This window comes from Vulpes vulpes, chromosome 10, assembly GCF_048418805.1.
Source record: "Vulpes vulpes isolate BD-2025 chromosome 10, VulVul3, whole genome shotgun sequence".
In the NCBI taxonomy this organism is placed as follows: domain Eukaryota; kingdom Metazoa; phylum Chordata; class Mammalia; order Carnivora; family Canidae; genus Vulpes; species Vulpes vulpes.
This window is the reverse complement of record NC_132789.1, coordinates 97,366,763-97,380,407: the sequence shown is the minus strand read 5'-3', so window position 1 is coordinate 97,380,407 and position 13,645 is coordinate 97,366,763. Positions and strand designations below refer to the sequence as shown.

The 13,645-nt window shown below is 42.3% G+C and overlaps 1 protein-coding gene across 4 annotated transcripts in view; it reads left to right on the top strand.

Moving 5' to 3' along the window:
* MARCHF1 (membrane associated ring-CH-type finger 1) overlaps window positions 1-13,645 on the top strand; it is an 800,787-nt gene that overhangs the window by 710,897 nt on the left and 76,245 nt on the right. For 2 of the 4 annotated variants that reach the window (XM_072724981.1, XM_072724982.1), the window contains 2 exons: window positions 4,976-5,055; window positions 5,332-6,090. In XM_072724981.1, the coding sequence (XP_072581082.1) occupies window positions 4,976-5,055; window positions 5,332-6,090 (839 nt within the window). The remainder of the gene's footprint in view (window positions 1-4,975; window positions 5,056-5,331; window positions 6,091-13,645) is intronic. The other 2 variants (XM_072724983.1, XM_072724985.1) reach the window with 1 other exon arrangement.

The window sequence follows — 13,645 nt, the reverse complement described above, 5'->3', positions numbered from 1 at the left end:
TTCTTTAATGCACTATTTCTAATCCACAAGATTATAGACGCAACTTCAAGATTGCTTTCTTCTACATCTAGATTTTGCAATCAGCCAATGGTACAGCATCTTCGGTATCCCACATGGCCCTCAGGATGAAGTGTGGTAAATTTTGCACAATACAAGGGGAAAAAACATGTGACTTTCTAAAAGTAATCTCATTCTCTGTATCTTCTTCTTGAGTTCTCTTTATGACTGATATGGGAAATGTTTGATTTTTTTTTTTTTTCAAAGAAAGCTCGCAGTCTCTCCCAGTTCCAAACTTCGACACATCCAGTCTTTCAAGGTTTCTTCCCATTATCCCTTAAATTTTTAGAATACACTAAGGCACATCCGTTTCTTTAGAGTTCTCTACTGCAGGTTTTTACCAGATTTGTTGCTAAGACACCAAGACCTGGTGACAGGCTCTGACCTTCCATTCCACTTGAGTTTTCATTGTCATTGCCAGGCCTTTTGCCTGATGGTCTTTTCTGTGGCCCTCTGTTACAAAGTCACATCGACTTGAACTCTTGTTGACTAGCAATCTCAATTATCTCTCACACACTTGGAAAAACACAAGGAAACATATGGATTTCCTCACTGTACCCCAGTCTGGAAGAGTAGGAAAACTGGTACAGGTCCATCTGCCCCTGTCACTTCCACCCAACCATGTAGGTGCTATATTAGGCACCTCTTGCCCGTTAAAAAGCTAATCTGAAAGACATTGTAGTCTTTCCAGGGAAAGGAAGAACAAACATCATTCTCTTGGTTTTCCCACAACCATCTCCTGGTGAGTCTTGCATATATCTTGTCCTGCCTCCACCTCTTCTCCCCAAACCATGTTCAACCCAGGATGGATAAATGGGGAAGGAAGACACTGGAATTTCATCCTTCATCCTTCTCTCCCTCTCCTGTTCTTCAACAGCAGGTAATAGTGAGCAGGTAGTAATTTCTCTTCCTGTAAACTATAGATTTAAAGTCAAACCCTTTACCTCTCTACACTATCGGTTGTAGTAAAACTATGCCCAGAAGTCCAAGATCTTTTCTACACGTATAAACATGAGATTTGAGAATTTCAAAAACACTTTTCTCTCTCAAAAAAAAAATCAAGCTTTCAGGAATATTATCACTGGAGTCTCAGGAAAAAAAATATCTAGTATGAAATTAGAAGTAAAATTGTATCCCCTTTGACCAAAGCCAGTGGTTCTTAACTTTGGCTGCACATTGTGTCACTGTGGCATCTTTTAAAAATACTGACGGTCAGGTCCTGTACCCTGAGGCCCATTCCTCAAAAGATTCTGGAATCCAGCCAGGTTAGAGAAATTTATTTGAAAATTTCCCCAGTGATTCTAATTTTTAGCCAGGATTGAGAATCACTGACCTTCTGTCTGAGTGAGAGGATACTGTTGAGTCCACTGCGGGGAGAAAACATGATTTGCTGGGAATGAATTAAAAAAATTCTAACATTCTTTGATTATAGCTCTTGTACATTCCACAAAGCAATTATCTGGTCAGTGATTTCATGTTACCATCATAAAAACTATTTTACGTGGATATCATATTGAGTACATATAACTGAAGGATCAAAGTGGAATTCAAAGAAGCTAAATAAGAAATCACTTTATCACTTAAATATCAGATGTAAAAAATACCAATCCTGATTTTTGATATTAACCGTTGTCATCTATGATATCATCATTAATATGATTAGAAAGTTGGGGCACTGGGGTGGCTCAGCCAGTTGAGTGTTCCACTCTTGGTTTTGGCTCAGGTCATGACCTCAGGCTCGTGAGATCAAGCCCCTGCATTGGGCTCCACACTCAGCACAAAGTCTGCTTGAGACTCTCTCTACCTCTCCCCCTACCCGTCCTCACCTCTCTCTCTCTTTCTCGAATAAATAAATTAATCTTTAAAAAAAATATTTTTCCTTTTACTAAAATTAAAATTTTAAATTATAAAAGTATATAACCCAAAAAATAAAGGTTCTCATAATCCCACCTCACAAAGTTAATCGCTGCTAATGGTTGGATGTACACTCCTCCAAGTGTGTCCTATTCATATGATAGCATACATCATGAAAGCATTTACCCAAATGAGATCATACTATATACAGTTTTGAAGCTTAACTTTTCACCTAAAAATATATTCTACACGTGTGTGTGTGTTTGTGTGCACGTATGTGGTGTATCTCATTTCTTAAAATGGCCTATGTACTTCAGTGTTTTTTTTTATTTTATTTATGAGAGTCACAGAGAGATAGAGAGAGAGGCAGAGACACAGGCAGAGGGAGAAGCAGGCTCCATGCACCGGGAGCCTGACGTGGGATTCGATCCCGGGTCTCCAGGATCGTGCCCTGGGCCAAAGGCAGGCACCAAACCACTGCGCCACCCAGGGATCCCTACTTCAGTGTTAATAACAAACATTTGAGTTGTTTCCAAACTGTTTGCTGTTGCAAACAATACTATAATGAAATTCTTGTCCTAACGAACACACCTTTGGGCAATTTTGCAGGTGTTTTCATAAAATTGATTCCTGTGAATAGAATTTCTGACTTGAATACCATAGACATTTTCTACCTTGATAAAGGTTACCAAATTTCCCTCCAAATAAGTTGTGCCGATTTACAATTACTTCAACAATATATGTCAGTGCTTAGTGTCGCCCACCTTGACTATAGTAGGTATGAATCAATTTCTTAATGTGCTGCCCGAGCACCAAACTGAATATGTATAAACTAATACTGGATGTGAGCTGTTTGAAGATTCTTGATGAACAATAAGGATGATTTCTATTTCCTTCAAAATACTTAAGGGTTATAGACATAAATGCTATTTGATTCAGTCTCATGGTGGGCCAAAAAATCCTCCAAAGGGAAGCTGCATGTTTTTCAATGTTCTGTGTTGTTACTTATTGACAAATCGCATTCTTGTTGTAGAATGTACATTTGCTTAAACCTGAGAGACTATAATTTTTTTTATTATGATTATGCTTGTTTCAACATCCTTTCCCTGTACAGCTTCATAGGATTGACTTCGATGTGTTGTTAAGTAGCCATGGGTATCCATGATGATACTCAACATATTTTGGTTCACTCCCATAACATCATCAGTGATTTGAGGTCTTCATCGCTTTTTTTTTAAAGAAAACGAGTAGTAAACTTTACTTTATTCAGTGGCTGCTGCATGCAGGGCTCCCTACTAACCTCAGTGATTGTATGTGGGATGAGTGGTGCCCAATCTAATAAAACTTACTGTTTACTGCATAGAGCACAGAAATGCTTATATTTTATAAAAAATGACTATATACCTACCTGTTCAGTGGATACAGAAATGAAGTTAATCTGAGTTAAAAATTTGAAATAAATGAGTTTTGATAGAAATATTGAAGGATATAATCAAACATGGACTGGTGTTCAAAGATGACATTCAAATATTTTAAAAATGCAGTGTTCATGGATTGATAGGGAAGCCTCTGATACTTCTAAGTCAGAAGTGTGCAGATGTAAATTAGTCAGTTGGAGCATGCTGAGAACTTCCCTTTTGGCTCCCTGTGTCCTCTGCCTAGAATATTTTTTATCTCTTCTTTAATAACTCTAGCTTGCCTTTTAGATTAACTCAGATCTCAACTCCTATATTAGTTTCCTATGGCTGTTGTGACAAATTACCACAAACTTGTTGAATTAAAACAGCACTTTATTATCTTGTGGTTTTAGAGGTCAGAGGTCAAACATGAGGTCACTGAGCCAAAATCGAGGTATCAACAGGACTGCATTCCTTCTGGAGGGTCTAGGGAAGACCCTAGCCTTATCCAGCTTCTAGAAGCCACCTATGTACGTCCTTGGTCAGGGACCCCCTTCAGTCTCCTCCTGTGTAAAGAAGTATATTACCAGGTGGCTAAGAGAACAGATGAAAGAGAAAGATTCCTCATTCCAAACCTCTGCTCCAGCACCTACTCATAAGAAGCAGCACCAACTGCTCGGTTTCCTTATTGAAAACATGAAAATAATTACAGCATTTAACACACTCGCTTCTCGTGAAGATTAATGAACAGACAAATGGAAATTCACTGACAGTGCTTGGCACGTACTGTTCACTCCAAACAGTTACTATTTCCCACTCGTGAGATTACTGTAAGGATTTAAGAGGCAGTTGATAAGGCCACAGCACAATGCCGGGCACGCAGCCAACTCTCAGTACGTTCTAGCTTTTGATTTATCACCATCATCTGTAGTAAATACAACAGGCCAAAGAAGCCAAACTCCGTGAAGAAAATGCTGCGTTTCAAAGGCAGGAGTTCGGTGAGATGTGCTCAACTCTGTGCTCACAATCTGAATTAGTTCGGGTTCTGTTATAGTCGAGCTCAGTGTGATCACAAGGTTAAGAGGTACGAAAGGTCAATAACGTTGTGATGGATGGATTTTATTAGTCGCGGTGATGAAATAATAATAGCAATAACTGTAGGCTTTTAAATAGCACAAAAACGTTTTCAAATACGTGATCTCCTACGGCCTTGCTGTGACTTCATGTGAATTCCAGGCAGCCTCTAGCAGTCTAGTGGCTACTTGATTATTTAGGCTTCCGAGATTATTAGCATTCTTGGCGGATCACAGCCTTTATATTCTTCGTATTATGGAATATTCAAGTGTCACCCATTGTTTCCAAGGCAAATGAGCCATTCCACTTAGATGTTTACAGTAAATAGAACAGAAACTTGTGGAATCATCTTCCTCTCTCATAAATGTAGCAACAGCAAAGTGGTACAGCATTTCAGCTGTTCCAAGTTCCTCAAACAAGTTTTACTTTTGCAAAACGAGCCCTCTAACTTCCTATATGTTGTGAGCTGCCCTGTGAGCAACATGACCGGCAGCCACGTTTGCTGTAATTTTTTAAATATGTGGAAAAAAAGCAAGATATCGACCATGTATTACCTTAACCAAGATGCCAAATTATCTAACTTGTTTCTCCAGGCGAGCAGCCCAACAACAGGGACAGCTCCCAGGAGCCAGTCACGGTTGTCCGTCTGTCCATCCACTCAAGACATCTGCAGGTAAGTGCTCAGCAAATGATCCTATTTTATATTGTTTAGACCAATGTTCCGTATTCCTCTTGTATATCCCTAGACTGTGGCTCTTGCTTCTGCCTTACATTATCCATGGACAATTTATACTGGCTTAATTTTCCCCTGTTTAGTGCATTTTCTTCATTTGATCTTTATTTACCAACTTCTGGTCCATGCTGTCATTTTCATCATTCTCTCTCTCTGTTTTCCCATGGCTCTCCTCTCCATCCCCATCTCCCATCCTTTGCCTGCTGCTTTGTCTAGATCTGCCATCTTGCATGACATGTCAGAAGATGCATTTGAGCAATGCACCCCTGTCATGGGGCTGAGCCCTGCTAGGAGGGAGTCTGGTAAGAAGTCAGTAAAACAGAGGCATAGGAGGAGGAGGAGGGCCTCTGAGAGATACGAGCATGCAGAAGCACAAATAAGAGGGAGAAGAACGGATTTTCACCTCCAAATCACAAGCCCCAGGGGGAGCGAGCACTACACAGATTCTTCAGATTCATCTTCCACAGACGAGACTCACTGGATTCAGGCAAAGAGAAGAGCCCAAGTTCAATTCCGACGGGAGGGAAGAAGAAGGAGAAATAGCAACAAGCCATGTGGAAACGCGGGTGCGTCCTGCGCTCCTAACGGAACGGCCCTGGTAGATGTGCAACCCGAAGGTAAAAAGCAACAGGAGCTGATTGAATGCGAGAGCTGCTCCTCAAAGCTCTGCAGAGGAAAAGGCACAAGGTACCAGGAATGCAGACTTTCCCTGCCAGCAGGAGCCTTCGAGGTGAAGAGAGCCTCAAGGCAGCGCGAGGAAGGCGAATACCAGCCCAGGGATCTGCAGCTCTCGCATCGCCTTGGCCACTATGAAACGATCCAGAAAAGACTTTCAGAGGCAGATTCCAGCACTGATATATTGGCAGGAGCAGAAGGTGGCAAGTATGCGGATGCTGCTGGGTTCCAGGTGAATAATTCTGTGCAGAAGCCTCCTGCCACCTACCATGACGGGTCTGATAATTTAAGAATATGCAGGTCAGTCACTGTAGAGAAAGGCCTGGGGCCGTCCACATGCATTTCTGCCCGCTGTGAGTTAGGCGTGCGTTTGACACCTGCCCTCGAAACATAGCATTTATTCATACTATTGCTTGTCTGATTGGATGGGAGGTGGTGAAACAAGGACAGGTGCGTAGAAGAAATAACAGGGGAGCATCCATGGGTTTGAAAGCTGTTCCAGAAAAGAATTAGATTTCCTCTTCACCCTTCCCATGAATTGGATAATGATTTATCCTGGTAAATGGACTGACAGACCAGTTGGGTCCGGTACCTGTTCAAGTTTTAAGACAAGACCAGTGGAGGAAATATGAGTAAGAGTGTATGAAACCTTGGATCCTTTCATGCAAATTTGGTGAACTTTAGCATCCTGATAGAAAGATATTCAAGGCTTGGGTTTTTTAAGGTCAGATTTTATATCAGAAAAAAATCTCCTCTGCAGTTAGGGCTAATTTGTTCTCCAATTGTCTGACTCAGCAGGGTAATTCAAGACTGAAAGGACACAGACACAGGTCATGGACATATCAGTGGGGTTGCTGGAGCCTTCAGGGAAGGAGAACACATTAACTTTAGTGATAATCGTGTACTAAAAGGTTTCAACGTGTAGGCATTTCATAGCTGTGAGACTCCTTTCTTGCAATTTTTTCCCAACCGTATGCACTTTCAAAAGAACATAAAGGGAATAAGAATTATATGACTGTCCATGCTAGTGGGCACAAGGTAGATTATTTATTTTATTTTATTTTATTTTATTTTATTTTATTTTATTTTTTAAGGTAGATAATTTTAAACAAAACAAATAGTTTTACGCTTTCATGTCACACCCTAGTCATTCAAGTTGGTCAAGTGCAGTTTTGTCGCATAATGTTTGGTTGTTTGGGGCTTGTTTTCTGAAAGTTAAAGTTACTTTATAAACATGTGTGTGTGTGTGTCTCATGCGAATCACCTGACCCAGAAAATGCTGCCCCTATCCATTCAAGACAGGACAAGGAAGTTTAAGGTCTGGATGTAAACAATTTTATAATGATTTGCTTCTCTGCAAGTTTTATAAGATTTTTATAAAATGTTCATTCCTTTATTCATTTAAGCACCTGTTATGCATCAATTCTGGGCACTGAAAATACTGCAGCGCAGGGGATTTGTAGTGTCTGACCTCTTTCTTAGAGCTCACAGTCTAAGGGGGAACACAGAACCAAAACAAACTATTTCACAGTTGATATATAATCACAGCCATGATAAGGAATATGAAAGCTCAGAAAATGGAAGCTTTACCTATTTTGAGAGATCAGAGAAGAACTCTCTTAGAGAGGTGACAAACGGAGACTCGTAGGATGACAGGAATTGATCAAGGAAAGAAACAGGGAAGACCATTCAGGCCAAAAGCGTCAGTGCACCAGGCCAGGAGGAGCAACATGTCTCAGTCCAGGGAGCTGAGAGTGGGCTCCTGTGGCCAGGGTGAGATGAATGAGGGGAGAAAGTGGTGGAGATGAGGGGGCCAAGGCGGACAGAGCCACGTAAAACCTGCTCAGAGATCTCGAAAAAGGGACACCGTTTGATTTACGTATTAATGTAAGTTTCTTACGATCTTTTGAATATGATTTAAGTGTGATTTTGCTGAAATGTTCGGCTCTGGGACAAAACACAATTTCCACTCTAAACTAAGAACTCCCCACTCGCGGCCATCTGTTGTCATTCCCTGAATCTACTTCCAACATAATTTAATGAAAGAAGCTAGTTGTAGGCTTAATGGTAATTGGAGAAAAAAGTAATGCTTGCAATTAAAGTCGTGTCTGATTCTCCTAACTTAAAAACGCTGCTCGGAAGGAACATTTTCAAAGACAGGATATTTAACTGAGACTTCTATTAATGAAAGTAAGATCGATGGGCCTATACTTATTATTTCTTGCTGTGGGTTATCATCAGAATATACCCACTAAGCAAATACGGGGACTGCATATTATACTAGTGCTCAGGGCAAAAAGCAACAAAAGACTTGATTCTTCCCTTAAGTGGCCTGTTACCTAGTGGGAGAAATTGAACGCACACCTGAAAAGATACAAATTAGATAGCATAGGGTGAATTAAAAAAAAAAAAGGAATACTGCAGAAATTTTAAGACAGAAAAATTTCTGAGAGCTGGAACAATCCAGAAACCCCATTAAGCAGTGGGATTGGGACTAAAAAGAGTAGAGTTGGATTGACAGAGAGGCATGCTGGGCATTGCAGGGACTCCAGGCAGGGGAAATACCAGGAGCCCAGACCAAGATGAGGGAATGACACTGAAGAACTTTGTGTGAGCTTAAATGACGAGGTTGGAAAGTTCACATAGGTGACAAGTTTGTTTTTTTTTAATGTTTTTAAAAGATTGTATTTATTTGTTTGAGAGAGACGTTGCACGTGAGCCAGGAGGGGAGGGCCAGAGGGCAAGGGCGAAGCAGACCCCCCTCCCCATGAGCCTGGAGCCCAACTCGGACTCAGATCCCAGAACCCTGAGATCATGACCTGAGCCAAAGGCAGACGCTTACCCCACTAAGCCACCCAGGTGCCCCTAAAAAAATTTTCTAAAAAACACTTTGTAAAGAAAACATGCATATCTTTCCAAAGAGTTTAACTGTGTTCAGGACATCTTTGCTTCTCAAAGATGCCTCGATGAGTCCCTTTTGGTACCTAACAGGCCGCCCTAGAAGCTGAGAAGAGATCAAGGGGATTGTGCTTCCTTTAGCCCATCTTCAGTCAGAGAAGCTTCCCGATCACCTCTTGCATATAATGGAGTTCTAACTACTATCCCTTTAGGAAGAAAAGATTTCGCTGCAACAAAGAATACAGAGCAGCCTTGGCTAAATACAGTAGGCCTGATGATGACTGACGTAGACAGAAGAATGACACAGACAGTCGCAGTGGCCCTGGGGCTGCTTTGGGAAAGGAACCTAGATTTCAGAGAAAAGTTGCAATAAGGTGGAATGTGTCCTGCTTCGAGGTAAGTGGGATTAGGATGAGAAAGGGTAAGGGAAGGGAGGAGTGGCATTCCACCCACCCCACCCCGCGACCGGAAGCAATCTTGGTGCTTGCATTGGTGAGAGCATAAGACCAGGGGGTCCAGGGTGACTCCAAACCTTGGAACTCGGGGGACAGTAAATGTCGCTGTCACTGATAAAGGCAGAAGAGGGCAAGGGAGGCGGTTTGGGGAAGACACGATGAGTTCAATTACGGGCAGGCCGTGTGTGGTGGCAGTGACCTTGCAGGGTCAGCTGTCCCGCACGCAGTAGGAGACGTGTCACCGAAAGGCGGGGGAGCAGCCACAGCCGGTGCTGTGTAATTTTGCAAGCATTAGTGAACTAGACACAGATTGACACTAAACAATCGCGTATTTGCAATTGTTATTAACGTGACGCCTTGGCCAGGGGCAGCAGCCCAAAGACACTGATGATGGGAATCTTCTGGAAACCAGGGAGGTGGGGTCATTCTCAGGCAGCTAACCATGGTGACTGGGGAGTGAGCGAAATCTCTAAGTGAGATCGTGCAGAGGAGAAAGGCCTTCGGAGGGACACAGCCTCAGCCCGGGGTCCCCCGTGGGAGAAGCAGCAGCTGCCTGTGAACTTGCACGCCTGCTGCTTGGGACACGCGTGGGCAGAGCCAGCCTCGGCCGACCACAAAGCAGAAGCTCCGGAGCCCTTCCTCCTCTGCTGTTCCTGCCATTTGCTCCCAAGTGGGCACCGTACCTGCTTTCCCACCCTCACCAAAGCCTTCTTCAGAGAAGGTTTCTCTCATTACGACGTGCAGGAAACGAAGTCATGGCGCTGTCTCTTCTCTTCCCCAGACTAACTCTTAGTCATTCTTTTTTGGATGAAATGCAGTCTCCTTAGGGACCCCTCATGATGCTCACCACGCAAGCCTCCGGGGAATCACTTCCGTAGCATCATGTTTCATTGCCGACACGTAGGTATTTTTGTGATTGACCGTTTCAGATTTTTTTCCTGGTGTCCACAGTGCCTAGAACAGGGCCTGGCAGATAGAATGTACTCAACATACCACTTTTGAATGAACAGATTTAGGGAAAATGAGTTTTTCTAAGGGAATTATTCTTACAATGTGAAAGCACTAAGTGGCAGGTGACCTCACCTGCCAGGGAACCAACATACAAACTCTACATCAGCAGTGCTCAGGCCTTAGTGGACGTTAGCGTAGACCACAAGGCTTGTTAAAACACGGGTTAGTGGACCCACCCAGGGTTTCCGATCCCCTTCTCTAGGGCTGAATCCATGAATTTGCATTTCTAAAGTGTTCCCAGGAGATAGAGATGCTGCTGATCTAAGGGGCCGCATTTTGGGAACCACTGCTCTGTGCTACATCTCTCCTGGGCCTTAAGTGGAACAAAAGCACAAATAATTGAAAGGATGAGTTTGGGGGACACCTTGGTGGTGCAGTCAGTTGGGCGTCTGACTCTTGGATTCTGGTCGTGACCTCAGGGTGGTGAGATGGAGTCCCGCATTGGACTCTGCGCTCAGCACGGAGTCTGCTTAAGACTCTCTCCCTCTGTCCCTCCCCCTGCCCATGCATTCATGCTTTCCTCTCTCTCTCTCTCTCTCTCAAATAAATAAATAAATAAGAAAAGATGACTCTGGGAAGCATAATTACCATTTTCTGTCATAGTCTATTGAGTGCTGACACAAAGCAAAGTTAGGTTACTGTCTTGTAGCTCGTCGCACTGCTGTACCAGTAAGTGCTGCTCATCTGGCTTAAACCATAGACTGACAAAGCCCGGACTCTACCAGGAACTCCCATGTCATGGTTTGCCTATTGTGTCTGTTCGAACCCACTTCCTCATCACAACTACCCCCATTTCTGTCAGTGAGTTCACAAATACCCTGAATTTCCAGTTTGGGGCTATTTTTTCTTCTGCAGTGGTTATGTCCAATCTCTAACCAGATCTCATCGTTTGTTCCTCCAGATATTGCTTTTGATCTGTGCCCTCTGTCTCATTGTTAATGTCCCATTTTGATCGTTCCCTACACTCCTCTTCTTTCTCCACATCCGCCCTGTACCCTAGTACCTGTACCTGCTTTGGTCAGGACTCCACTATCAGGTTAAATTTGACTGAAACCAATTCAAATGAGCTTAAACAAGAAGGGGATGAGTTGGCCCCAGACATAGGAAATCCAGGTATACAGATGGCCTCAGAGACTGCAGAGATTCAAACAATGTGGTTCTCTCTCCTCCTCTGTGTGTTCTCACTTTCTTCAACTGCAGGCAAGCTTCCTCTGTACAGCAGAGGGAAGAGACAGTGTGGGCAGAGATAGCTTTAGGCTTACATTTTACCAGTCATGACTTAACAGAAAAGAGAAATGTTCTCTTTGAGCAGTTACACATGCAATTCCAGGGATGGAATAGAATTAGCCTGCCCTAGGTCACAACCTTGGGCTAATCATGGTCTCCAGGGGGGCATTGGGCAGGATGCCTGGACCAAGTCCTTTGGTTTTAAATGTGACTGTTGGCAACCCCTCCAGAACCCACTTTTCTTTGGGGAAAAGACATTTCAGTAACAAAAAGAATAGCATCAGTACCAGAAAAAGTGGGACAAGAATTCTAAGCTGGAAAAAATAAACAAAGCAGTAGCGCTGAACTACCATCCAGAGCAGCTCTCCCCTTCCCAATGTCTTTCTCCTCCTCTCCAAATGCCCACATTGAGATATGCTTTAACATTCATCTCGTTTTTATCCTCTTCATAAAGCTTTCCAAAACTATCCTGGTGCACAGTGATCTTTTCTTTTCTTTTCTCCGGATTCCCATAAGCTTTTGTAGTCCGTAGCACTTCCTTAGAATTTGCTTATTTTCTAGTAGCAGCTTCATGTGTGTTAGTTCTCTGTTTCCTATAGACTAAGCTCCTTGAAGTAGGAATTATGTCTTATCCCTCTTTCATGCTCTCCACAGTACTCAGAATAATTCTAACATGTAGCAATTGCCCAAAAAGAATTCTTGGAATGGCTTCAAAATTAGAAGTTGCTAAAAGAGGAGATGCAAAACCATGGGGGAGAACAATGGGAATTGGGTGGCACAGGGTAATTCCACAAATGGTTTATTTAAAAGAGGAAGAGCCCAAAAGTAACTAACTCCTGATGATGTTCTAGCCTAGTCTGGGTTGGACAGTGAGCTTGAAGGTATACTTTATATTGTTTTGCCATAACTTTCTTTATGCACAGTCTCATTTTTTTTTAAGAAAAGTTTTGGAGGAAAATGAGAAAATGGTAACAATTATCTGTTTTTTGACTTAATTCTTAAATTGCCATAACTTTATACCAGGTGTGGGGAAATGGGAAGAGAACATTTCTAAAACTCAAAATGTTCATAGCAGAAGATCACTTTCCAAGAGCAACACAATCATGCTTTTTGACAAAGCACTAGCATTTGTAAGATTGATTTAGATAATTTTTTAATAATAGGCCTGAGCTCCTAAGAGAATTATGTCTAAGACGGACCCTTCTTATCCTTGTTATCGGATCTTTGTAGTCATTTATTCATTCATTCACACAGTGAACAACTATTTATTGGAAATTTACTTTGTATCAAAGAGTGTTCTAGAAGCTGGAAATACAGTGGGAAATACAGCAATGGCCCCATTCCTCATTAACTTATATTCCACTTGTTAAAACAAATAATTAAACAAGCAAATGTAAGAAAAAAAATCCATGAATGAAGCTGAAGGAACACATTGCATCTCATAGAACAAAGCAGGTTTCCCTGAGAAACTAATAATTGAGAAGAAATCCAAAGGAGAGAGCAGAGAGAAAGGACAACCTGTTCCAGGAAAAGGATATGGCATCGGTAAATACCCAGAGATGAGTGAGATCGGGCATAAAAACATTTGAGTGTGGCCTCACAGCAAGTAGGAGGAGGGGAATGGCAGTCAACCATGGAGTTCTTTATCAACCACAGTTAGGAGTTTGGACTGTGTTTTAATGTCAAGGGTAAATTTCTGTATGCTTTTAAGGAAAAAGAATGACGCTGTCTCCTGAGTACTCCGGAAGACCACTCAAGCTGCTTTTGGAAAACAGATTGGAGAGGCCAAGACTGAAGGAAAAGGAAACCAATTAGAAAGACACAGCTGCCCCAGAGCTGGTGGTGGCTGTGAGAATAAGAAAAGTAGACAGTGGGGCACCTGGGTGGCTCATTCCATTAAGCTTCCTACTCTTGGGTTTGGCTCAGGTCAAGATCTCATGGGTCCTGGGATGGCATCTCATGTGGGGCTCCATGCTCTATGGGGAATCTTCTTGAAGATGCTCTCTCTGCACCCCCGCCCCCCACCTTCCTGCTCTCCTGCACTCATGCACTCTTTCTCTCACTCAAATAAATAAATAATTTTTTTAAAATAGTAGTTAAAAAAAGAGTTAGATGGATTTTTAAAGTATTATGAAAGTAAACAAGTCAAACAGGATTTGACGAGAACTTTTACATATGTATCTGATTTCAAGTTTCTGATTTAGAAATCTGGGTAGAATTTCAGATCACAACAAATAATTTTTCAGTGGGACATACACATACTA